General features: G+C 66.6%; 1 protein-coding gene across 2 annotated transcripts; it reads right to left on the bottom strand.

The window, feature by feature from the left end:
* Window positions 1-470: 470 nt before the first annotated feature.
* Window positions 471-24726, bottom strand: RARA (retinoic acid receptor alpha). Of its 2 annotated transcripts, XM_064174345.1 has the most exons (9): window positions 24473-24726; window positions 17100-17408; window positions 3872-4020; window positions 3635-3776; window positions 2469-2629; window positions 2203-2379; window positions 1900-2104; window positions 1480-1638; window positions 471-1206 (listed from the first exon to the last, which is right to left on the bottom strand). In XM_064174345.1, exons 2-9 carry the CDS (start codon window positions 17275-17277, stop codon window positions 995-997), a joined length of 1383 nt encoding a protein of 460 aa, XP_064030415.1. In that variant the 5' UTR covers window positions 17278-17408; window positions 24473-24726; the 3' UTR covers window positions 471-994. The 2 variants fall into 2 exon arrangements, with proteins under 2 accessions (XP_064030415.1, XP_064030416.1); XM_064174346.1 differs by lacking the exons at window positions 17100-17408; window positions 24473-24726 and adding an exon at window positions 9133-9475.
* Window positions 24727-26157: the final 1431 nt, after the last annotated feature.

The raw sequence follows: 26157 nt of genomic DNA, 5'->3' as shown, positions 1-26157 counted from the left end.
ACGAGGCCAGAGCTGGCACCGCCGGGCACACCCTCACTCCTCCCCCCCCACCCCTCCCAGGCCAGCCCCGACCCTACTACTTGGAGGGGTTGGGATGGGGTGAGGAGGGGAGCCAGGTGGGGAGGAGAGCCAGGACAGGGCCTGCCCGGTGCCCCCCGACTCTAAAAAAAAAACCCACTAAAATCTCAACAACAACAACAACAAAAAAAACCCAAAACAAACCAAAACCAAACAAACAACAAAAAAAATAATTAACCAAACCCAAAATAATAAAAGAGAAAAAAAGAAAAGAAAAAAAAAGGAACAAAAAAAAAAAGGAAACAAAACAAACCCAAAACAATTTAATAATAATAAATCGTGTGCCCCCCCCCCCCCCTCCCCTTCCCTTCCCCTGCCTTCCCTCCCCCACCCCTGGCAGCACCCACCGTGCCCCCCCCTCCACCTGCACAGGCCTAAAAACCCCTCCAAACTTTTACAAAGGTTTTAAAAGGTATTTATAGATATTTATAGATATTTATATATATATAACTTTGCTTTCTTCTCTCTTTAAATGACTCTGCTCCCTCGGCGGGCAGGGGGCTGGCCGGGTCGTGTCGCTCCCCCCCACCCCTACACCTCCCCCTCCACACCGGGCAGCCGGGATGGGGCACGGGGGGAGGGGACGGGGAGGTGGAGGTGGCTCGGTGGTGGCGGTCCCGTGTGTGTGCTGGTGCTGGTGGGGCTGGGGGGGGCAGCCGAGGGGCCCCCACACCCCTGAAATGTGACTCAACCGACGGCCTCCGTCCGGGGCTGGGGGCTGGAGGCTCCCCATGGGGTCCGCTCCGGCCTGGGAGGAGTCCTGGGGTTACGCCAGCGAAGGGCTGCAAAGAGTCCGCCCCCCTCTCTCCGCGGGAGGGGGCTGCAGCCAGGGCGAGGCGTGGGTAGCTCCACGCCCCTCACCCCTCCGCCAGGTGCCAGCCTGCAGGGCTCTGTCCTGGTGCACGCCGGGCGCGGGTCACGGCGAGTGCGTGGCAGGGCTGCTGCGGTTGGAGCTGGGCGAGAGGCTTGGGCTGCAGCTGCCCGGAGGGGGCCCCAGGCTGCTGGCACGGGGACCACCTGGCTGTCCCCCCAGCGTGTCCATGCCCTCCGAGTTCTCCAGCATCTCCTGGATGAGAGGTGGCATCGAGCCCGGGATCTCCATCTTCAGCGTGATCACCCGCTCGGCGCCTGCGGGAAGGGCAGGGGTCAGCAGGGTCCCCCCTGGCATCCCTAACCTGGCACACCTAAACTGGCGTCCCCCAAACCAGCACCTCTGGCCCTGCTCATCCCCGGGTGCCATGCTGCCAGCACCCCTGGAGGATGCCGTGCTGAGGGCATCCCCTCTGGAGGGAAGCAGGGAGGAAGGATTTGCCACCTGCCCACCCCTCAACCTGCTGCCAGTGCCAAGCCCAAGGGAAGCTCCCCGGCATGCAGGGCAGCTGCCCCCTGCCCTGCGCTCACCCTTGGCGCTGATGCTGCGGAGATCTGTGATCTTCATGAGCATCTTGGGGAACATGTGGGGCTTGTTGGGCCTCCTCTTCCTCACGTAGATCTTCAGCGCCTCCAGCAGCGGCTCCTGCAGCTTGTCCACTCTGTCAGGCTGCTCCAGGTCCTGCCGGTCTGGGGAGGGGGTGGGGGGAGGAGCGCAGTGGTTACGGTGGGGGTCACACACACACATCCTGCCATGCCCCTGTGGGTGCAGATGTTGCCCAGCTCCCTGTACTGAGCACCAGGGAGGGGTCACCAGGATGGCTGTGCCACAGCAGAGGGCACTGCTCGGGGATCTCCTTGGCCAGCTGCTTGGGGAGCAGAGCCGGGCAGGTGCCTGGGTGCTGGGCAGGTGCCCGGGCGCTGGGCAGGGAGACCTGTGGCAGCACTCACCTCCGCAGATGAGGCAGATGGCACTGAGCAGCCCGGTCTCGGCGTCGTCCATCTCCAGGGGCAGCAGCTGGTTGGCGAAGGCGAACACCAGGTCGGTGAGGGGCCCGAAGCCTGCGTTGTGCATCTGGGTGCGGTTCAGCGTCAGCCCATCCGAGAAGGTCATCGTGTCCTGCTCCGGCGTGTAGCGGGTACAGATCCGCAGGATCTAGGGAGGGGGGAGGGGAGCCAGGGCAAGTTGCTCAGCACGGTGCCCCCGCCCCCCTACCTCCCCCGCTACCCCCTGTGCCCCGTCCCCGCCCTCACCAGGATGTCGAGGCAGGCGGCTTTGAGCAGCGTGATCTGGTCGGCGATGGTGAGCGTGGTGAAGCCTGGCAGCTGCTTGGCGAACTCCACCGTCTTGATGATGCACTTGGTGGAGAGCTCGCTGAACTTGTCCCACAGGTCGATGTCCAGGGACACTCTCTGCTCCGAGCTGTTGTTCTGCAGGGGGAGGCAGGGGGCGTAAGGCCACATGGGCAGGGTTGCCAGGCTGCCAGGCTCTCTGGCGCCCACACCCCCCTGACACTCACCGTAGTGTATTTGCCGAGCTGGCAGAGGGCAGGGAAGGTCTCCTGGTGGGCTTTGCGCACCTTCTCGATCAGCTCCTCCACCTCGGGGGTGATGATGTAGCTCTCCGAGCACTCTGGCTTGGGCACATCTTTCTTCTTCTTGTTCCGGTCATTGCGGACGGCTGCGGGCACAGCAGGGTCAGTGCCACCCAGCCCCTGCCCAGGGCGGGGGGCTTGGTGCCACCACGCTCTGTCCTCCCGCCCCACCGCGGGCAGGATGAGGACCCTCCCGCCCGTGTCGGCATCGGCTGCGGTGACAAAAGGTCGCTGGAGCCACCAGCCCCACACAGCTTCCCTGTCACAAGCCCCAGGTCATTAGGAGGCAATTAGCGGCTGACGTCACAGCCTGGGGGGCACATGCCACACCCCTGGCCATGGGCACGGCGCTCAGCTGCGCTCTGCAAAGCCAACAGCGAGCAGAGAGACACCAGGGGGAGAAAATGGCAGCTGAGCCACCGTGCCCGCCACGGGGACAGGCGGAGGAGGCAGCAGCCGCAGTGGGCAAGCAGCTGGGCACAGCTGTGTACCCCACAAGGCTCAGCCCTCCGCGGACCTGGGGGCTGGGGGGCCCAGGACCCCCTTTGGGAGAAGGCTGAGCTCCTGGGGTGCTGAACCATGCCCAGCCCCCACCCCCAGCATCTGCCAGCCCCTTCCCAGGGGGGTGGTCACAGACCCCACGGGGGCAGCAGATGGGGCAGGACTCGGGGAGGCAGCTGTGCCCCAGCAGCCATCGCCCCCCGTCACCCACCCCCGGCGATGCCGCGCGGCACGGGGGGTACAGCCGGGCACCATGACAACTGGCACGCAGACACCAGGAGGCCTCCTCGGCGTCATTTATCTCTGACATCATCCATCACGTGTTGCCCAGGCAACGGCCAAGCTGTGACACAAACCCCGGGGCCTCCCTCTCCATCCCCCCCCTCCCCGGGGCCTCGCTGGGCATACAGTGGGGGCTGCTGGGATGGCACCCCACAACGCCTGGGCCCCTTGGCTGCACCTGGGCAGAGTGTCCCCTTCACCCATCCCTGTCCCCATCACTGTCCCCCCCCACACAGACTTCTGTCTCCATCACCATCCCGTCCCTGTGCCCACCCTCATCCCGGCCCCATCCCTGTGCCCACACTCACACTCCTTGGACATGCCAACTTCGAAGCACTTCTGGAGGCGGCAGTACTGGCACCGGTTGCGGGTCACCTTGTTGATGATGCAGTTCTTGTCCCGGTGGCACGTGTACACCATGTTCTTCTGGATGCTGCGGCGGAAGAAGCCCTGGGGACCAGGCATGTGCCCGTCAGTGCCCGGCCAGGGGACCCCGGGAGCCCATGGGGACAGTGACCCTGGCAGGGGGTGTTGGCGGCTCTCACCTTGCAGCCCTCGCAGGCGCTGACCCCGTAGTGGTACCCCGAGGACTTGTCCTGGCACACGAAGCAGGGCTTGTAGATGCGGGGCAGGGGCGGGGGCGAGGGCGGGCTGGGCACGATCTCCTCCGAGCTGGTGCTCTGCGTCTCGACGGCTGCGGGGACAGCGAGGGGCACTCAGGGCACGGAGAACCCCGCGGCAGGACATGGTGACACCCCAACCCCCACCCCCGACACCGCCACCGGGGCCGATGCCCAGGTGCTGCGGTCCCGCCGGGTCCCCTCCTTGTGCTGCCCAGCCCAAGCCCTCTGCCCGGCCGCAAGGCCCAGCCGCATGGGGCTGGCAGGGGGAGGACGGGAGCTGGGAAGATGCAAGTTGACATTTCCAGGCCACGGAGCCGCCGCAGAATCCAGGCAGACAAAAAAAAAACACAACAGGAAAAAAGCAAAGGAAAAAAGGCAGGATCCCAGGAGCCCCCCGGGCCGGCGGCGGCTGCGGGGCCGCTGCGGTGCGGGCACGGAGTGGGGGGAGGGGAAGGGGTCTGTGTGTGCTGCCGCTCACACGTGCGGGCACAGCCCTGTGCCCAGCTTGGGGGCCTCAGAACCGAAGGCAGAGGGGACAGGAATGGCAGTATCCAACCAGCACCCCATGGCACCTTGGTGGGAGATGCCCCCAGGGGCACCCCTGGCCTCATCCCCGCAGCAGGCAGCCCCCCTGGCACCAGGCACTGCGACAGACACGGGCCAGGGTGTCCCCTGCAGCCCCAACACCTCGTGGGATGTGCCTGCTCCCCTCCTGCACCCCAAAATCCCATGGGATGTATCTGCTCCCTCCCACCTCTCTCTCTAGACTGTCCAGGAGGTACTTGAGCCCCCCCAGGACAGGTTCCCCCCCCTCCCCCAGCACTGGCCGGGGGTGCAGCACAGTTGGGGTGCAGGCAGGCAGGGGTTAAGCGCTCCCCGCGCCGGGATGTTTGCGAATGCTTTCTGCAGGAGCCAGAACCAGTCGAACAGGATATGAAAGGCCCAGCCCGACGGGGGGGAGGGGGGGAAGCACAGCCCCCCCCCCCCCCGGCTCATGCCACCGGCCCCTGCACCCCAAAAAGGGCCCCCAAAACCGGCACTGGCGTCAGAAACGCCGCAAAGAGAGACCCTGGTCAGGGGCATCCACCCTGCAGCTGAGCTGAGCTGAGGAAGGGTCCCACTGCTGGGTGTGGGGGGGGTGAGGGGTAAGTGGGGGATGGTCCTCAGCCTGGCTGTGCCACCCACCACTTGCTGAAGCTCTGGGGTGCAAATGGGGCCAGAGAGGGGGAAAATGGAGACAAAGTCACCCGCGACACAGAGTGGGGACAGGAGGGGGTGCAGGGTGAGCAGGGAGGGGAGCAGTGACAAATAGGCAGTGAGGAGAGGGGAGGGTGAGGGGTGGGAGAGCAGGATGAGGAGTGGGATAGGAAGGTGAGGGATGGGATAGGAGCGTGAGGGATAGGAGGGTGAGGGATTGGAGCGTCAGGGATAGGAGCGTGAGGAGTGGGACAGGAGGGTGAGGGGTAGGAAAGGAACATGCGGGGTGAGATTCGACCATGAGGACTGGGCCTCCGAGTGGGCAGGGTGGGAGATGAGGGTGGGGTGGGGGGTGGGATGCGAGCTCGTAGCGAGGGATAGGAGCGTGAGGGGTGGGGACGGCAGCGGGCGGGGCGCGGAGGCGAGCGCGGACGGGCAGAGCTGCCCGGGCGGCAGTGCATAAATCAGCGCTGGCACTCGAGGGAGCGGAGCCATTAAAGCGCCGGAGCCGGAGCCGTCCATAATTTATCGCCTCCTTTATATAATTTAAGAACTTCCTCGTGGAGAGCTGCACTCACAAAATGCAGATTTGACAAGATTTTGATGTGCTGGGTGCGGAAGGAGGGGGAGGGGACCCGGTCCTCCCCCACACACACACGCTCCGTCCCCAGGCAGGGATGGCCGTGCCAGAGCCGCGGGAATCCCCTGCCGCCGCAGCCACCGGCGAAGGGGCTGCTGTGCCACCAAGGAGGGCACCGCCGGGATAGCGGCGCGGCCGCCTCCTGCCTGCCCAGCCCCTCGGCAGCCAGTTGCGGGTGGCATCAGGCCTGGGTGCCCCTGCGGAGAGAGGGGAGGGCACAGAGTAGCCTGCGTAGGTGCTGAGCTGGCAGGATAGGTGCTTTAAACCTCCTTTGCTTCCACGGCGTTGGGGCCAGGAGGGGGCAGCTGGGGACATCGGGGATCCACGACAGGGCTCCCTCCTTCAGCCCCACCTCCCCCTGGCGCAGGAGGGGCCGAGGCGTCCTGCCCCCACCCCCTCCCGCCCCCACCCCGTTCGCTGGGAGCGGGGCCCAGCTGCAGACCAGATGCTGCGGCTCCAGCAGCATCCCCGGGCGAACGCCCCCGCCCGCGGCCCCGCCGCCTGCTTCCTGCTCGCACCGACGGACCCCAGGGCACCCCGGCACCCCCGCCCCGGCGTGGGAAAGCGCCCGCGGGGCCACGCCGTATGCCACGGCCCGGGGCACAACCAAGAGTCCACGCTGCCGGCACCCACGCCAACAACCGGGCATGGCTCCCGGGCCAGCGCCCCGGGCACGACTCAGGCCTCTGGAATGGGGGAACACGGAGCTCTGACGGGGCTTGTCGTGGGGCTCGTGTGCCAGGCAGCGTGGTGCCAGGCAGGACAGCCCCACACCTGTGCCATGGGGCCCAGTTCAGGGCTTTCCCGCGGAACAGGATCCCACGTGCCCCAGATTCCTGCGCCTCCGAGGGAACAAGGGAGGGGCAGGGAGGAGGGTCCCGGAGGGAGCCCTGCGGTGCCCCAGGACATGCAGCGTCCGATCCTGCCCATGTGCCACTAGGCACAGTGCTCAGCCCACTGGGCACTGCCACCCTGCCTGGTCCCCACAAGACACCCTACCGACCGGACTCGGAGGTCCTGCCGCCCCCTCAGCAGTGGAGCCTGGGGTCCCCAGCCCCCCGACTCACCCATCTGCCGTGCCGCTGCCACCACCCCGTGCCGCAGCGCTGCGCTGGCTGCACGTCAGCGGCCGGCCCGGGGTGACAGAGCACAGCTAACGCGCGGCGACGGCAGGGACACCCCGAGCCCAGCGGGGCGGTGCTTGTGCACAACTCAACCCCATGGACCCCCACCCGAGACCCTCACAGAGCCCCTCAAAACCCCCCGCGGCACACGGACCCGCACTGGCACGCGATGCCAACTGGCTCAGTAAGCTCCTGCAAGCTGCCCGCTGCCCCTGCGAACGCACTCGTGCCTCAGTTTCCCCATTTGCAACATGGAGCATCCATCCTCAGGCTCCACCGAAGCACCCCCAAACCCTGAGGAGTGGCTCCTGCCCCCACCCCTGTGCCAGCGAGACGACACCTCCCCAGGCAAGGCAGTGCCAGTACTAGGCCAGCAACCAGCACCTTGTGGCCAGCCCTGCCGGGCACAGCCACAGCTAGAGATGTCTCTGGGGAAACTGAGGCACAGCACCACTGAGCCGTGCACCAGTCCTACTCAGCTGTGCCATGGGCTGGCACCCCTGGGCTGGGGAGACACTGCACCTTGGCATGACGTAGGGAAGAGGGCACCCTGCCAGGGAGGCCTGCCAGCACCCGCTGCCCACACACCCACTGGGTCATGGTCACAGTGACCAGAGCCCAGAGGTGCCCTTGGCCCAAGCAGGAGCCGCGGGCAGCATCATGGCCACACATGCACCGCGAGCTGCAGCCCACGGGGAGGGGGTTCTGGCCAGGAGGCCTCTCTCCTGCAGGACTGGGGGGTACGATGGCCCCCAGCCACCCCACTCAGGACACCACGGCCTCTGTGGAGTCTGGAGTGCTCTGTCCTAAAAGGATGGCACTGCAGCCTGGCACACACGAGCCCTGCCTGCTGCGGGACTCCCGAGGCAGCCCCCAGCCCTGCACCGTCCGCAGCTGCAGACAAAGGCCCCTGGCGCCGCGCTGGATGCCAGCGGAAAGGTCGAGACAAAAGCGGGGGGAGAGAGACCGGGGGGGGGGGGGGGGCCACGGCCACACACCCCTGGCACAGCACCGGCCACAGGCACTGCACCGGGCATCCCCATGGCAAGGGCAAGCCGGTGACAAGGAGAAGGGTCTCACCAGCCCCTCTGGGATCCGATGGTCCCCCTAGTCCGGCTGCACCCCACTAAAGGGCCCCACAGCTCTTATCGAGGTGAAAGTCCTACAGAGGCTCGGCAGGACTTTCCCCGGGCTGTTATCGCTGCCTGTGGCCCCTGGGCACCATGCCAGGCTGGACAGCTGCCTGCTGAGTGGGGTGGGTGGCACAGGACCCCCTCCAGCCCACCCAAACCCTGGGTACAAAGCACAGCGAGGCCCCGTGTCCCCCATGGGGTGGCAGCGCTCAGGGTTGGGTGGCAGCTGGGGGTGCACTTCCCATGCCCCTGCCTACTGCCCACTCTGGCACAGAGGTGTCCACACAGTCTCCGTGCCCCCCACATTCGCCCAGCACACGGGGCCTGCCCGTCCCCAGCGACCCACGGGGGACACCAGGGCCACAGGGCAGGCTCCTCCAGCAGCGGGACGCCTACATCGACAACCAGAACCTCCCCTGGACGAGGGGGACACCCCAATCCAGGGGACACCCCAGCGGACGGGGCCACCCCGGTCCCCGGCAGGGCCTGAGGGGGGTGCTCCACGGCGGCTCCCCCGCTCCGTGCAGCAGCAGCGGGCGCAGCCGCTCCGTAGTTAATGGGATTTTCTCGGAGCCCTTATCGGGAGCGAGCGAAATTCCCGGCGGGGCTGGAGCTGCCGCCGACCCCGCGGGCGGGAAGAGGGTGCGGGGGGGGGTGGACCCCGCCTGGCTCAGCCCCGGCCCCGTCCAGGCTCTCGCCGAAATAGGACAAGGGTTGTTCATGGCCGAGCCGGCGGCTCCTGCGCAAGGAGTGCGGAGAGAGCGACGGTGCCCGCGGCGAGGGTGCGGAGCCCGGAGGGGGGGGAGGGTGTTGAATTGAGCCTGGCACCCCCCCCCCCCCCCGGGGATCAGCACCAAACCCTCACACCCCACATACTCCCCCCCGCTCTGCCTGCCCAAGGCCCCAGCACCCAGCGCTCCGCACCCAGCGCTCGGCACCCAGCGCTCCGCACCCATCCCTGCACCCCCCCGCCCCCGCCTCGGGATTTTTTTTTAGCCCCTCTCCCTCCCCCCCCGCTCCGGGCGGGCTCCAGCACCGGCCCGAGGCTGCGGTGAGGGGCTCGGCCGCCCCCGGGACGCGGGTACCTACAGCGGCCGGAGCTGCTCCAAGGCGGGGGGCGGCGGGGAGCCCCGCGGGGCGCGGGGGGGCCACGCTCCGGTAGCAAACAGCCCCGGCCCGGCCCGTAGAAATCCATCCGGAGGAAGGGGCCGGGGGGCAGCCCCGCCACCGCCGCTCCCTCGTACATGGCTCGGGGGGCCCCCCCTTCCCTTCGGGGGCGGCTCTCCCCGGTTCGGCGGCGGGGGGGGCGGCCCCGAGGCGGTCAGTGCCCCCCTCCACGCGAACCGGGTCCCCGGGGCGCCCCGCGCCGCGCTGCCATGGCCCCGCCGCGGCTCAGCCGGGGGAGCGGGGCCCCGCCGCTCCGCTCCGCGCCCGGGCAGGCGGCGGCGGGAGGAGGCGGAGGAGGAGGAGGACGGGGGGAGGGGAGGAAGGCGCAGCCCCGCCGGCTCTGCGGCTCCGGCAGCCCCGGTCCCTCCCGACACCAGCCGCCTCCCCACAGCCTTAACCCGCTCCGCGCCGCGGGGCCGCCCCCAGCCTCCTCCCCTCCCCGGAACGGCACCGCACAGAGACTCGCGGGGGGCACACGGACACGCGGGGCCAGCGCTGGGCGGGGAAGGATCGGAGGTGCTGTTAGGGCACCGAGGGGCTGCCGGGAGGGTGCCCGAGACCAGGGTGTGCCCAAGACCGAGGTCTACCGGCGGCCGGGGGCTGCCCGGGGCCGTGGCTCATTTGCCTAATGGGATGCGGGTGAACTGCGGGTGAACCCGGCGGGGAAGGGCTCACCTCGGCCTGACCCCCGGCCGGCCCCCCTGGGGGTGCGGGTGCCACCGCACAAGGGGGTGTGGGGATATGTGTGTGTGCGTGTTCGTGTGTGCTCCGGCTGTGTGCCAGGCTATGTGCCTGCATGCCCACTGTGCCAGTGCATGGGGAAGGGGGGCAGCCTGTGTGCACCCTCACACGCGTGTGCATCCCTTCTGCACATGCCTACATGCGTGTGACATGCGTGTGCCCAGCAGGCAGGGCAGCAACAGGGCGTGTGCAGGCGTGTGGGTGCATGTCCTCAGCGTGCACATGCGCACCCACTCTGCACACCTGTGTGCTTGCCTGTGGCCCATGTGTGTTACCCCTCTCCACCCACTCCCACGCAGAGACACCCTCCCATGGCAGGTGACATCCCAAACCAAAGGCCCTTTCCGTGGTGACAGCACAGCCCGCGCAGACTGGCATCAGCCCCCCTGCCCACACCCAGACAGGGATGGACCCACGATAAGGATGGCAGCCACAGGCTGGGCTCTGGCAATGCCACTGCCCCGACACGCAGGTAAAAACCTCCTTGCCACACGCCACACAGTCTCAGCCACCTGCTCTCACTTCCTGCAGCATGGCACCACTGGCACAGCCACAGTGAGCACAGACTCTGGCACACTACGGCTTCTGCACTGCCCACCACAGAGATGCCCACAGAGGGAGAGCTCAGGGTCCCTGCCTGGATCCTGGCATGGGCAAGGGGCTGGAGGAGCAGAGGCACATGCACAGCTAGACACTGGTGGGAAGATGCAGGCACTGCCACACATGCCAGGGCTGGGCGGGCACATGGAGCATGCAGGGAGCCTGCATGAGCATGTGTGTACATGTGGCATGCCTGTGTGTGCATGTGTGTGTGCACAGGTATGTGAGTGTGCATGTGTGTGCAAACTGGCTGACTCTGTGATTCTATATGTACATGTGTGGGTGTGTGCATGCATGTGTGTATGCATGCATGTGTGTGTTGCATGCATGTGTGTTCATGCACAGGTGTGTGCACACCCGCTTATTTGCATGCTTGTGTCTGTACATGGTGTACATGCATTTACATGTGGCATGAATGTGTGTGTGTTGCATGCATGCGTGTTCATGCCTCTGTGTGAATTTGTGTGCATGCATGTGTACATGTGGCATACACACATGTATATATGTTGTATGCATGTGTGTGCATTTATATGCGCATGCATGTTTGAACTTATGTGCATGTGCGTGTACGTGTGGCATGCACACGTGTGTTGTATGCATGTGTGTGCATTTATATGTGCATGTATGATTGAATTTGTGTGCATGCATGTGTACGTGTGGTATGCATACATGTGTGTTGTATGCGTGTGTGCGTGCATTTATATGTGAATTTGTGTGTGCTGCATGTTTGTGTGTGCATGTGCATGCATGCATGCATTTCTGTGCATGTGTGTGCATGCATGTATTTATGTGCATGTCTGTGCATGTTTGTACATGTGTGTGATCATTTGTGTGTGTGCACATTTGAGTGTGCATGCACATATTTGTGTGCATGTGCGTCTGTGCACGCCATGTGTGTGCATGCTTGTGTGTGTCTGCATGTTTACACATGCCATCTGTGTGTGTGCATGTTTGTGCACATTTATGTGCATGAAGTTTTGTGTGCATGTGCACGTTCATGTGTGTACACGTGTGCGTGCACGTTTGTGCACATGTGTGTGTGCACATGTCTGTGTTTGTGCGTACGTGTATGCATGCTTGTGCATGTGCACGTCATGCATGCCACTTGTCTATGCATGTGTGTACACATTTGTGTGTGTGCACATTTGTGCACGCTGTGTGTGCGTGCATTTGTGCATGTGTGCGTGCATGTTTGCATGTGTGTGCGTGTTTGTGTGCATGTCTGTGCATGTGTGTCCATGTTCGTGCACGCTTGTGCATGTGCATGTTTGTGCATGTGCATGATTGTGCATGTATGCGCACGTTTGCGTGCCACGTACATGCATATGTTTGTGCATGTGTGTGTGCATTTGTGTGTGTGCATGTATGCCTGTGCAGGCACTTGTTTATGCATGTGTGCATGTTTGTGTATATGCATCCGTGTGCACATTTGTGTGTGTGTGTGTGTGCACGCATGTATTTATGTGCATGTTTGCATGTGTGTGATCATTTGTGTGCTGTGTGTGCATGTTTATGCATGCCACCTGCATGCATGCGCATGTCTGCGTGGGTGCACGTTTGTGTGTGTGTACGCACATGTTTATGCATGCTGTGTGCATGTGTGTATGTTTGTGTGTGCACATGTGCACATGCACACAAACATACACCTGCACACACATGTGCATGCACGTGCGTGTTTGTGTGTGTGTGCACATGTGCATGCATGTTTGTGTGTGTGTGTGCACGTTTATGCATGCCGTGTGCATGCACATGTGTGTGCAGATGCGTCTTTGTGTGCATGTGCACATGTGCATGTTCACATGTGCATGTGCGTGCATGTTTGTGTGCACGTGTGTGCACGTTTATGCATGCCATGTGCATGTGTGCGCATGTGCCTGTGTGTACGTTTGTCTGCGTGTGCACATGTGTGCATGCACGTTTGTGCATGCCACGTGTGTGCATGCTTGTGTGTGTGCACATTTATGCGTGCCACCTGCGTGCGTGCGCATGTATGTGCACGGGTGCACGTCTGTGTGCATGTGTGTGTGTGCACGTTTATGCATGCGATGTGCATGTACGTGTGTGTACATTTGTGTGCGTGCGCACATGTGTGCGTGCGCATGCCTGTGCGTGCACGTTTGTGCGTGCCACGTGTGTGCATGCTTGTGTGCGTGCACGTGTTTATGCGTGCCACCTGCGTGCGTGCGCATGTCTGTGCACGGGTGCACGTTTGTGTGCATGTGTGTGTGTGCACATGTTTATGCATGCCGTGTGCATGTGCGTGTGTGTACGTTTGTGTGCGTGCGCACATGTGTGCGTGCGCATGCCTGTGCGTGCACGTTTGTGCGTGCCACGTGTGTGCATGCTTGTGTGCGTGCACATGTTTATGCGTGCCACCTGCGTGCGTGCGCGCGCATGTCTGTGCACGGGTGCACGTTTGTGTGCATGTGTGTGCGCACATGTTTATGCATGCCGTGTGCGTGCACATGTGTGTGCATGCTTGTGCACGCGTGTGCGTGCGCATGTTTGTTGCGCGGGTGCGTGCGTGCGTGCATGTGTGTGCACGCGTGTGCCTGCGCCGAGCCGCTCGGCAGCGGCTGTTTAAATAATAATAGCGAGGCGCAGGCTTTGCTTAGCCAGCAGGTTTGCGAACAAAAGCCCAGCGCTGCTCCAACTTCCTGCAGCGAACATGACAAATGTCTGCTTTGACTCATTTACCAGCGCTGGAAAGAATGTGGCTGTGACGGAGGGGACAACAAGAGGGGACGCGGGGCCGGTGGCACGGCACGGCTGGGCCGTGGCACGGCTGAGCCGTGGCACACGCTGGCTGTGCCCCGTTTGGGGCCACCGCTCCCCGGCCCACGCCAGCAGCAACAGGAAGAAACGAGAGGTTTAACAAAAAAAAGGAGAACCACCCCAAGAGCTTTAATGCTGAAGCCAAAAGGAACTGGGCGAGGGGAGCGCCCCGCACGCAGCCCCGCGGCGTTGAGGGCGATGGGGGCACCCTGCCCTGTGCCGTGTGCCACCGACACGTCCCCGTCACCCTGCCAGCGGCCCGCAGACACCAGAACGGGCCCTCACCCCCCCGCCTCAAGCCTCGACAGCACCTCCTGTCCCTGCTTTCTCCTGGCCTCATTTCACGGGGGTGGCTGATGCTGGGGGGGAACACGAGATGCCCCCCAAAAGCATAACGCAGACCAAACCCACGGGGACACCCACGGGTACCCTGCTATGCCCAGAGCAGGCAGCTTCGGGAGCGCAGGAGCAGGGACAGGGACAGGACAACAGGACGCGAGGCAGAGATGCCCCCACGCCAAGCCACCCATCGCAGCCCTGAGGTCTAGAGTGGGTGCTTAGCCCTAGCCCCTTCCCTCCCACTCCCTTACCTTCCCCATCCTGGCATCTCGGGGCCCCGCAGCCCCCCGCGCCCGCCCGCCCACTTCAAAAGACCCCATTTATCCCCTTCAGCGGCTTTTGAGCGCAGCGAATTCCGGGCCGGGGGCAGGCAGCTCCCCCCCACACCCCACCCCCGGCCCCCCGTGACAGTGATAGAAAACCTCCTCCCTAATGGCCTTTCCCAGGCGTGGGGGCCCAGCCTCATCAATCTTCCCCCGGCGGAGGATAAGGGGGCTGAGGGGGTGGGGGGCGGGGGGTGTGTCCCCCTCCCAACACCGCACCCCATGAGGTCTCCCCAACCTCTCTGCCCCAGGCAGGGCCCCCCCTCCGCCACCAGCCTCGTCACTCGCACACGCCCCCCCACGCCCCCCCCCCCCGCCCGCGGCCTGCAGGGAGCACGTTTTGCTCATTAATTTTTAAAAATTAATTAATTAGGGGGCGCTGCGGGGGAGAGGCTGCGGCGCGGAGGAAACCAGAGCCAGCGGCTAGGGTGACAGCCCAGGGCCCCCCGTCCCGGCAGCCCGCGGAGGGGCCAAGGGGGGCCCCCGACGGCAGGGGGAGGGGGGCCGCAAAGGGTCCCATTTCCAGCAGCCTGGGAACCAGGGCGGAGGGAGGGGCCCCCCGGGCGGGGGGATGGCAGCACAGAGAGCGCTTCGAGGGGTGGTGAGTGGGAATCCCGCGTGGTGCCCGAAGGGCCTGCAGTGGGTGAGGGGAGACACCTCCACCCCCCACCCCTCCTCCCCCCACCAGGGACAGCCGAGCCCCACGGCACAAAGGCCACCGTGGAGTTCCTCGGGATGGGGGGAGGGGGGGGCGCAGGCACGGCCCTGGCACTGCCACACGCACTGACATGCATGCACACACCTGGCACTGGGACACCGGCGGCCCCACAGCGCGCTCAGCGTGCACGCACAGGCACGGGCACATGCGCGGTGGGGTGGGCGCTGGGCACACGGCCCCTGGGCCCTGCACATGCTTGCCACACGCGTGCACAGCTGCGAGCACGCAGGCGGGCACACACGTGCACAGCTGGCAGCACACAGTGGCATGGGCACGCACAGGCAGCCGGCCCCACGCACGCACAGATGTACGCAGCCGTTACACAGGGGGGCACACGCACGCCCCTCTGCCCCCTGCAGTGGGCACGCACGGGCACGCATGTGCCCACATGCAGCTGTAAGTGTGGACAGGCCCCAGTCCAGCCCTGCATGTCCCCTACCACTGTCCCAGGTCCACCTCAAAGTAAAGTGCCAGTGTGGGGCAGGAGATCTTGTGCCCAGCTCACAGCTGCAGAGATCGTGCCCAGGGGCCACGCCAGGGTCCCCAGGGCCGTGCCCAGCACCTCCACTAACTTCGCCTTTACCGACTGCTTTCACCGCATGGCACAAAGGCTTTGACAGGACAGTGGCTCCCAGGGCACTCAGGGACACCCTCCACATGCCAGGGGTGCCACAGTCCCCTCTGCACCCACAGCAGCTCCTAGCACCATGCACAGGATAGGGCTCATGCCATTTCCCCACAGGACCCCAGGGTCCAGAATTGGCACCAGCAGCTCCCTTGCAACTGCCACTTCACCAGCGCCCCGGTGCCAACACCCCCGGCCCAGCTGAACCCCGGGGGGTAGCATCTGCACCTCCAGGAGGTCCCAGACGGATCGGCCCCGGGGCCGCGCAGCTGCAACACATCTGGCGAGGGCTGGCTGGCGGCGGGGCCAGACGTGCGTGAGGAGCTGCGAGGGTGGGTGGGAGGCCTACACCGAGCCCCTCCGTGCCCCCCCCCCCCCCCCCCCAGGACACAGACCTCAGCGTGTCCCTGCCAGTCCCAGCGCCGTGGGCGAGGGCAGCAGCATCGCGCCCGGGCACACACCAAATACTACAGGACCTACACAAACAGGGCACCCACCGGGCTGCGTGGGTGCTGGGGGAGGGCAGGCACGGTGCCCCCACCCTTTGCGTGCCCCCCACAGCCTCCCCGGGCCTCCACCAGGGGGGAAGGTCAGGGGAAAACTAAGGCACGGTCCACGCGGCTGCTACCAGCCCTCCGGGGACCCCCAGCCGTGCCCCAGTGCCAGAGCTGGGGGGTGGGGGTCAGGACCGGGCCCCTCCCCACCCCCGTTCCCATAACCCCGCGCGCCGGGACCGGCCCCAGCACCAGCGCGGGGGAGGGGCCCCGCCCGCCGCCACCCACCCGCGGAACTGGTCCCACTGGGTCCCACCGCCGCCGGGGCGGCTCCGGCGGAGGACAGCGCCCGGGGCCGGCCCTGCCCGGACCTGCACCGTCCCCCGAGGCCAGGGACGGGGTGGGGGGGTTCCCGCCACACCCCAACCCACGGCGGCCTTCCCGACGGCAACTGCCGCGGGGTACCCATGCCAGCACGGCACGGGAACGGGCAAGGGCACCCATCCGCAGCCGTGCCAGGGATGGGAAGGGGGCCTGGCAGACAACTTCAATGGCACCCATCGAGGGCGTGAGGAAACAGAGGCACGCAGTGAGCCCACGGCTGGGGTGCCGGTACCCGTTGCGGGCGGGACCGTGGCCGGTTGGCCACCTCCCGCGGGCTCGCAGCTGCCGCGGCGGCAGGGTGGTGATTACCGGGGCCGTGATGGACGATGCTGTCAGGGGGAAATTGAATCAGGAGCAGACGCGATGATTGCCTTCATCGCCTCCCCCACGCCGCCGGTGAACAAAGAGCCGCGGCGGGGACGCAGCGCGGGACCGGCCGCGGCGGGTGCCAGTGTCGGTGCCAGCCAGCGGCGCCTAACCAGGGCCAGCCGGGCCGTTAACAGCCGGGTACAGACACAACCACTAAGGAAGGTGGTCACACCGCAGCAATTAAGTGACACACACACGCCACACACCCCGCCGGGCGCCAGTGCCCGCTCCCGGCCTCAGTTTCCCCAGCGGCACTAACGGGGACGCCAGGGGGAAGCGCCTGGTATTCAACCTGCCACCAGGCAAGGAGTTGGTGCCCCCCCCCCAGAAACAGTTTCCCATGAGTGGGCAACATGCGGGCTGGGAGCAGAGAGAAGCCTCCCTCATCGGTGCCACTGCTTCAGGGCATGTTACAGCCCAGTGCTGCAGCAGCAGCCTGAGGTTGCTAGCACCTGCATCCCTCCTGGTGTCAGGAGTCCCACCCCCCCCCAACCCCCACCCTGCGGCGCTGTGGTACTCACTGGCAGGTGAGGGGGTGCTGTATCCGCTGACGGGCAGCTGGTGCTGGATGCCAGCCAGTGTGCTGGGCGGTGAGAGCCCCCCCAGCATGTGGGGGAAGAAAAAGGCGTAGGGGGGCACAGGGTAGCCATTGAGGTGCCCGCCTCCAGGCGTGGGGCAGGAGCTGCTGTTGCTGGCCATGGTGGGGGCCTCTCCGGTGTGGGGAGGGGGGGCTCTCAGGTGTGGGGCGCGGGCGCCGAGCAGAGCATGGGGCCCGCGGGCTCCCCGCTGCCCAGCGGCTGTCCTGGCTGGCGACGCTGGCTCCTGCAGCGCTGTGGGGGGAGCAGAGACGGAGGTTAGCGGAGAGGCTGGCACGTCTGGCCCCCACCCCAATGCGGCACCCACCAGCTGTGCCTCAGCTTCCCCAAACGCCCCCCGCCCCCAGCCCAAGGGCATATCCCCTGCCCGCCCCGGGAGGGCGCAGCCGGCCAGGCGCGGTGCCCCCCGCGCGATTAACGCCAATCCCCCAGATTAACGACACCGGGGCCCGGCGGGCGCGGGCCGCAAATCCCGGCTTAGCGGGCGAGGGGGCAGCGGACAGCGTGGGGATGGCATGGGGACAGCACAGCCCCCCGGGGCACCCGCTCGGGACAGAGGCTGTGCGACGGCCCCAAACCTGCTGCCCCAAGCTCAGCCCTGGCGTCGGGAGGCCCAGGGGGTGCCAGGGGGGCAGCACCCCCTGCTCCAGCCCGGGGGCCTGCGAGGCAGCTGGCGGGGGGGACGGGCACAGCGGGGTCCCCTGAGGACAGCGGCTCCCTTCCAGCCTGGCTCTGCCGTCACGGCCGTGCGCCCTCGCCCGCTGCGCTCCCCCCACGACCAGCACAGAGGGGCTCAGCCACCCAGCCCGGGGCAGGAGGGGGCTCACCTCTATTCCACACCAGCACCCGGGGGGCACGGCCTGGCTGCCAGCCTCAGGGCTGGGCGCTGCCCGTCGGGACACAGCCCCCGCCCCATGACATGTGCTGAGCTGTGCCACGTGCTGAGCTGTGCCGGCAGCTCTCATATGCCAACGCAATGGGGCACAGACCCGGCTGCCCAGGCCAGGGCGGGGGGCAGCGGTGGGAAGGGGGGCACAGGGCTTTCACAATCCCGGGCTGGCTGTTTATTTAAGCACTGGCACCGTGCCCGGCGGGGGCTGTTTATTTGCCGAGTGCTGGCTCCCGGCCCCGCGGAGGCGGAAAAGGATCCAGAGGAACAAGGCTGGGCCGCCCGGCGAGGCACTGGGGAGGGGCTGGGCTGGGCAGAGCCCTGCCCGCTCCCCCCAGCACCCAGCTGGGTGCACCCACTGGAACAGGACCCCCACACACATTCTCCCAGCTCACACCAGCACCCACAGCTGCAGCATTGCCCTCCTGCCCACGGGGACCCACACGAGCAGCCATAGGGAGACCCATAGTCAAGCTGGCCCCTGAGGTGGGCACCCAGCAATGGCTGTGTGGGGGTCACATCCCTCCCTGGCACAGTGCAGCCCGCTGAGTGCTGCAGCACGCGTGGCATTTCCATGGGCACCATTTGGGCACAGTGACAGATGCCAAGTCAGCATCTGCCCAGGCACAGGGGCCACAGCTTAGTGCCAGGGAGCTGATGGCACTTCCGTGGAGTCCCTGTGTGGCACGGCAGGGACTCTGGTCCCCCAGTGCCTGGGACTGCTCATGAACCCCACAGCCAAGCTGCAGCCCCCTGAGCCTCACTGGCCAGGGGGAGCAGAGGGGACGGAGGCAAGGAAAGAACTGTTTATGTTTGCTGGTGCCAAGTGCTACCTGGGCACTGTGCCAGCCACGTTGGGGCCCAATTACTCAACCCACTCCTGCCCCACTCCCCACAAGCCACTGCCTTGGGCCCAAGTGAGGCCAGCACCAACACCTTGGCCACCGTGCACCCTGATCCCAGTGGGCAGCAGCCAGACCCTTCCCAATGCCCTGTCCAATGCCCCCTGAGACCAGCGGCAGCCAGGAGGGTCCAGGGAGCCCAGTAAGCGCCACTCCCAAGGGTGCCCATGAGTAGAAGAAGCTGCAGCCCAGAGGAGATCAGACTGCCACCCTGTGCCAGCAAAGACCCTGGCACATGGCTGCCTCCTGTCCAAGGAGTTCTGGACATCCCAAATGAGGGTCTCAAACATCCCAAACGGGGGTCCTGAGCATCCCAAACGGGGGTCCTGGATGTGCTGGCCAGACCCTGCCCCCAGAGCAGTCCATGCCAGCCACGTGCAGCTGGGGGCCACGCAGCCCCTCAGCGGGGTTGGTGCCCGCCCTCGCCGGCGCCTTCTCCTCCAGCGCGGGGCAGGAGCTGGACGAGGCCTGGAGCTTCCTGGAATCCAGCTCCTTGTTCCAGCCCCGCGGAAAACACGGCCACGGGGCCCAGGCCAAATCCCAGCCACGAGGAACCTCCCACCCGAGCCAGGGGTGGCCCCCGGGAGCGGACAGACACATGGAGGCGCAGAGCGGAGCCATGCCCAGGGCTGGCAGCAGAGTGGCTGGCAGGGACCATGCTGCCCAAGCCACCCATGGCCCCAGTCTGGGGCACGAAGCCTACCCCAGACACCCAGCACTGGCACAAGCCTCCAGCCTGAGAAACCCCTTCGAAAAACACAGCCCTCAGGCTGGATTCAGTACCCACACCCGTGCAGGGTCACATCCTGCTCCCCTGTGCCTGGCACAGCCAACGCTAACCGCAGGGTGGCAGGGACTGCATTGGGATGGCAGCACCATGACACCCAACTCCCCAGCAGCCATCCCCAGTCCTGCCTACCAACGGGGGGCAGGCAGCACCCCATAGGCTCCCCAAGCCCCCACTGCAAGCAGCACCCCCAGCCCCTGTGCCCATGTCATACCACCAAACCCAGCTGTGCTTCCTGCTGGGGCACACAGCAATGGCAGTGCCAGCGCCCGGATGTGACACACCGGTGAGCGGGGGCACCGCCCTGGCCCCCCTCCTGGCACCACAGGGGCAAACGGGGCCAGGGTTGCTCTAGGGTGCCTAGCCGGGAGGCGGGCAGTGACCGAGCCCTTCCTGTCATGCCTGCGGGCACCACGCTCCTGCCCGCAGCTTCCCCTTGCCACTCTCGATTCCCGGGCAGACGGGTTTCAGTTCAGCCCCAGCCTCGCTGCCATGGGCCCCTGCCACCCCAGACCCTGTCATTCTGCTTCCCTACCATGTCAGTTGCCTGCTCTGGCACCACTGCCACTCTAATGCCTGCTGCCCCTCAACACTTCCAGCTGACTCTGACCTCCAAATCTGGCATGGGAGGCTGCTGCCCGCATCTCTCACCCTCGCTGGGGCAGGTCATGGGGACACCTTGGTGCCAGGATAACGCCACGGCATGTGTGAGACAGGAGAGGGTGCCATACCCCCCGGTGCGGGGGCAGCAGGGTGGCCCCGCTCCGCTGGCAGCCTCCCGGGCAGGGCAGGAAGCGCCCGCGGAGCCGCTGCGGTCACAGCCTGCGGTTTCCTCGCTGCTGTCAGCGCCCGACCCGGGGCAGCCTCACACGCGAGGCCAAGTGCTCGGCTGCCCCTCGATGCCACCAGCCCCCCCCCGGGCAGCCTTGGCTCTCCCCGTGCTGGCCAGCGCTGCACAGGAGGTGTGAGGTGCCCCCCTGGCAGAGCCACCGAGCGGAGACCCCCTCCCGTACCCCCGGAGCATCTCGGCCGTGAGTCACCGTCACGTTTCTCACGTCCCCGGGCAGGCGTGAATCACGGCCCAACCCGGCAGCCCGGCCGGGGCCGGCGGCACACGTTTGGCACAGGCTGCATGTGCCAGAGCCAGGGCTGCCCACAGCCCCTGTTCAAGGGAATCTCGGGGTGCTGGGGCCGGTGTGAAGCCTGGAACCTTCACCCTGCTCCCAGGGGCCAGTGGCACACCCAGGGGCTTGCTCAGCCCCACGGCAGGTCGCCGGGCAGTGCCGGTGTCCCTGTGCCCTAGCACCAACCCACACCTGGCCGCTGCCACCACCGCCAGCATGGACACGGGGCCAGCGATGCCCAGCGAGAACAGTGTCCTTGCTGGTGGGGATGGTGCCCACGCTTGCCTCCCCACCCCGCAGGGGCACAAGGACACCGCAGGGAGCGGCTGTCAACCCCACCGTGTGGGTCCTCACGCTGGCACCCCCACATCTCCCTGCCGAGTGGGAGCCACTAACTGAAATTCCACCTGTCGTGGCCGGGCCAGCTCCGGTTACGCCGGGAACGCGCCGCTCCGGTTACACCTCCCGCACCCGCCGCCAGACACGCCATTCTTCTGCGGGAACAGGTGCCACGGCCCCCGCCACAGCCCCCGCGACGGGCACGGCTGTGCCACGCCGCCACTGTCACCAACGCCGCTCCAGCCTAGCTGTCCCTTGGATGCCAGCTAGATGGACCCCGGCAGGAGCAGACCAGTCCAGCCCAGCCATGCCTGGGTAGTCACCAACACCACAGCACTCTGGGGACCCACACCCACACCCTGGCACTGCCGGCTTATGGAGGGGAGCACTGGGCCAAGCCTAATTCTCAGGGCGAGCCCCAGAGAAGCTCAGGTCCCGCAGCCCTGGCCCGGTGCTGGGGCACCCCAAGCCCCGTTCCCTGCGGGCTCCCGGGCAGCAGCGGGATGGCAGGCTGGCAGCCGCTGGGTTGTTTTTAGCCCTGGCTGTGGCGCGCAGCCGGCGTCCTGGGAACGCCGTGCCGGGAACAGCACAGCCCCAGACAGCCCTTTCTGGCTCGGCGACAGCCGGCAGACAAGTGCAGCTGGCTGCACCGCCAGCCCCGGCACAGGGCCGCTCGGGACACGGCGCCCGCGGCCGGCGTGGGTGGACACAGCGGGCGGGCAGCTGCACGAACACCCCCGGACACTGGGATTTGGTGGCACCGTGCCCCTGGCTCAGGATCAAGACAGGCAGGGATGTGGTATACCTTAGAGTGGAAGGGGAGGAGTGGGGGGAGGGCGCAAACCGCTATGGGCATCACTACCCGGCGCGTCGCAACCAGGCCGGTTCAAGCCGTGTGCCACCGTCGTGTCCCACTGTCGCAGCCTGGCAGTCGGGGCTCAGCCGGGGACGGCGGAGGCCGGAGCGGGCGCACGCGGCCCCTCGGCGGGCCCAGCCACGAGCCACCCCCCGCTAAGCCGCCTCCAGCCGCAGGGAGATTAACCCATTTTCCGTAATCAGCACATGTGTCACCACAGATATGATCGCAGCCCCCCCCCCCCCCCCCCCCCCCCGGGCCCGCCGGCACCGCAGCCCTGCCCCCCCGCACCTCGAGCCTGGCACTGCCACGGGGGCCCCTGCGGCATCGGGGTGTCTCGTGGCACCGAGTGCCAAGGGGCCTCTGGGAACACGTCGTGAGAGATCCGCAGCTCTGCTAACCGAGGACCCCCACAAAGTGCTGCAGCAGCACCGCAAAAAAGGGGGTGAGGGACCTCAAAGCTCAGCTGCTTCCTTGGTGGCAGCGCTGGCGTCAGCGCGGGTGGCCCAGGACACGCTCTGCCCATGGCCAGCGCAGCAGAGTGTGGCACGTTGACACGCCAGAGCCTCCCGGTTATAAATAGAGTCGGAGTCGCCGAGCCGGTGAATCCCAGCGCCGCAGGGCAGGCGGCGGCAAGAGCCCTCCCCAGGCTCGGGCGCTGCGACGCAGCTCCCGGCACGGGGACGGAGCACCGAGGACACGTCCGGTGTGCAAGGACAACCAGGCAAAGCCAGGCAGCCTGCCTGACATCGAGTACCAGCGGGCAGGGAGGGATGGAGCACCCTGCCCTCCGCCGCGCCGTCTTGGTGCCCACTGGTGGCAGCCGTGCCGCACCGGGGGATTCATGGGTTTGGGATGAAGGGGCCGGGCACCCACCGGCATCCTCAGCACAAGCACCCGTGGGGCCACTCCTATCCCCGCACCGCAGCAAGGTCACCCCCAAGGGCAGGGCGTGGGGCCCACGGGTGACATATGGCCCGGGAGCAGCCGCGGGGCCGCTAAGCCAGCGAGCCGTCACCCGCTAATCCCGGCACGGGGCCGGTGCTCAGGGTGCTGCACCCACAGCCGCCGGACGGCGCCTGCCCAGCACCCCTCGAGCTACGGCAGGCACCCCCCTAGCGGAGACCCCTATGGGCACCACAGGGAAGCTCCCACGTTCTGCCCTGCACCCGCCCGGCAGCGGGACAGTCCCTGCCACCCAACGAGGTCAAAGGTCAGCGGCACAGATTTGGGGGACATCTCAACTCCGGCGCCAGGGGGGCTCTGCCCCGGCCCCCTCTCAACCAGAGGTGCTGCTGACCACCCCCCAGGGGGGTTCCCCCCATCCAGCAGGGGAGCATTCCCCCACCTCTCCACACGACCGCTGCTGCCTGGGACCCCGCGGAGATTCCGCCGCCCCTGGGCATCTGCTGCGGCGGGGGGGAAAGGCGGCGACCGGCGCCCCCGGCCCGGCTCCCCCCCTGCCCGGCCCCGCCGCCGCGCCAGCGCCCTGTCAGCCGCGGAGAGCGATGGCTTCCTCCGCCCGCCGGCCAGGAAACGGCGCAGACGCCGCTCCCGCCCCTCCGGACCCCGGCCCCGGCCCCCACCGCCCCTCTCCCCCGCTGAGCCTCACCGTCTGCGCCCCGGACCCCACCAGCTCCGCACCCCGAAAAAGGGAAACGGTCCGGGATCGTCGTCCGCCACACTTCACCCCCCGCCCTGGGGGTGGGCGAACGAGTCCAAGCGCACCGCAGGCTCGGGAGCGAGGGGCCCGGTGATCCGGGAGGGGCATCCCCGGTACCGTGCTCCGTAGCAGTGTCCCGGCCCTCCTGAGGTGGGGGGGGAAATCCGAGCGTTGGAGGTGCCCCGGAGGTGGTATGGGGGGAGAACCGCTGCCGCTCGGGAGCGTCCAGCCAACCGGTCCCGGGAGGGGGGACTCCAGCACCGGTAAACGGCAGAAGTAGGGGGGCCCAGCGCCGCCAAGCCAGAGGAAAAGCCTGGATCTGGAACCGGGGAGGGGGGGAACGTTGTCCCTCTGGAGCTCACGGCAGCCTCAGACAGGCAGGGGCCCTCAACCCCCAAGGGGAACCGGACAGAGCGAAGGGGGGGATCCCTAGGATCCTGTCTTACCGGAGGGGGATCCCCAGCGCCGCCTCCCGGAGAGGGGGTCCCCAACTTCCTGGGTCCACCCCCCCCGCCAAACAGGACCCCCAACAGCCCCTCCCAGTTCCAGAACACCCCATCAGGGGTGAAGTGCGGGAGTTCCTGGACACACTGCGGGACAAGCACCCACCACCCTCACCCGGTCCCGGCACTCCCGTAACCACGGCGATCCCCCCCACAACCGCTTCACCGAAACAACGACTGATCGCCCCCCTCCTCAGTATCGGACTCACGAGAGATCACAGGCCCCTCTCATTACCTGAACACGGCGACTTCACACCGAGATCCTTAAAACCGGGAAGCTCCCGGTGGCGGTTGCATGGCGGCGGCGGCGGGGATCGGGAAACGGAGGGGGGGGGGGTTGGAGGGGGGTGGGGGTGGGAAACAACCCGGCCTGAGGAGAGAGAAGGAGGAGGAAGGTGAGGAGGGGGGGTTAACAGAGGGAGGAGGAGAAAGAGGAGGAAGGGGGGGGCTTAACGAGCGGCGGCCGCGGCCATTGCGAGTCATGTGCTCGCGGGGAAACTTTACCCGGGGCTGGGCCGGGCGGGGCGGCGGCGGCGGCAGCGGCGGCGGAGGTGGGGGGGGGGGGCGGGGGAGAGCGAGGGGAGGAAGCTCCGCCCCTCTCTGCGCCGGCCCCGCCCACGCTCCCTCTCGCTAGCCAATAGGACGCCGCCAGGGGCGGTGCTCCACTGGCGGGCGGGGCGGGGCGTGGGCGGGGCCGGCAAACTCTTTGAAGTCTCGAGAAGGCGGAAGGAGCGCGAGCGGGTGCGCGCGCCGCGGGGAGGGGGCTCTTAAAGGGGCCGCACAGCTCTTGCTGAAGCAGGGGCACCCGCAGCCACTTGCCCAGGGTCACAATGGCTGGGAGGGGACTGGAAGCGCTCCACACAAGGAGACTCCATAACCTCTCTGGGCAGCCTGCTCCCGGCCTCCAGCACACTTACAACAAAGAAGTTTCTCCTTCTCCTCAGATGGCTCCCCCTGGGCTCCACTTTGTGCCCACTGCTCCATGCCCTGCCACTGGGCACCAGTCACAAGAGTCTGGCCTCATGCTCTTGCCCCTCTACCCATTTGCTCTTGCTGAGCATTGCTCAGATCCCCTCTGGAGCTGCTCTACTGCATGCTCTCAGCCCCAGGGCTCTCAGCCTTTGCTCCTCACAGAGATGCTCCTTCCAGCCCCCTCATGGCCTCCACCGGACCCTCTCCACCAGGTCCTCCATGGCCTCCACTGGACTCTCTCCAGTAGTCGCTTGTCTCTCTCCAACAGGGGAGCCCAGCAGTAAACCCCAGACTGCAGCTCTGGCCTCACTAGAGCAGAGAAGGAGCAGAAGAACCTCCCTTGACCTCCTGGCCACCCTCTTCCCACTACAGCCGTTAATTGATTAATTAATTAAAGGCAGGAGCATTTTGCAGTGCATTGCCTCCTTCACCCATCCCGCACACCCCACCCCCACCCCGGACACTGAAGCACCCATAACGGGAGGGCTGCGTGCCCACCAGGCCACTCCCGTGCCTCAGTTTCCCCTGTGTGCTCGCAGCAGGATGGGCAGCGCAGCCTGGCACACTCAGCCCGCTGCGGCCGCGGTCCCCTCCACAGCGCCAGGGCTGCCGGCCGCGGCGAGGCCCAGCCGCCGGCATGTGCTCAGCCCAGAGGAATGTGCCAAATCACTCCCAGATGTGCACGGCGGCCAACCCACCGCCCCCCCCCCCCCCCGCCGCCGCGGCCCACCGGGGCAGCCGTCGGGCACCGAGGACCCTGCACCACCCCACCGTGGGGCTGCACCCATCGCCGGGCCGGGTCCTGCCCGGCTGCAAGGCTCATCCCCAGCCCGTCCCGCAGCGTCGCGATGCCGACGACTGGCAAGGCAGAGGCAGGATTGTGGGGTGCCAGGGCGTGGAGAGGAGGTGCCACCGGGGCAGGGCTGTGTGCCCACTGCCTCCATCCAG

The sequence above is a fragment of the Pogoniulus pusillus genome, chromosome 40 (assembly GCF_015220805.1).
Source record: "Pogoniulus pusillus isolate bPogPus1 chromosome 40, bPogPus1.pri, whole genome shotgun sequence".
NCBI classification, from domain to species: domain Eukaryota; kingdom Metazoa; phylum Chordata; class Aves; order Piciformes; family Lybiidae; genus Pogoniulus; species Pogoniulus pusillus.
Note: the sequence above shows the minus strand (reverse complement) of the source record. Positions and strands in the feature narration are given on the sequence as shown.

Excerpts from the sequence above, each read along its gene's own strand:
- RARA (XM_064174345.1), bottom strand. The coding sequence starts at position 17,277 with ATGGCCAGCAACAGCAGCTCCTGCCCCACGCCTGGAGGCGGGCACCTC. Across the intron at positions 4,021-17,099 it reads CAGCACCCCCTCACCTGCCA|CCGTCGAGACGCAGAGCACC; the intron begins GTGAGTACCACA and ends CTGTCCCCGCAG. Across the intron at positions 3,777-3,871 it reads GCGCCTGCGAGGGCTGCAAG|GGCTTCTTCCGCCGCAGCAT; the intron begins GTGAGAGCCGCC and ends CCTGGTCCCCAG.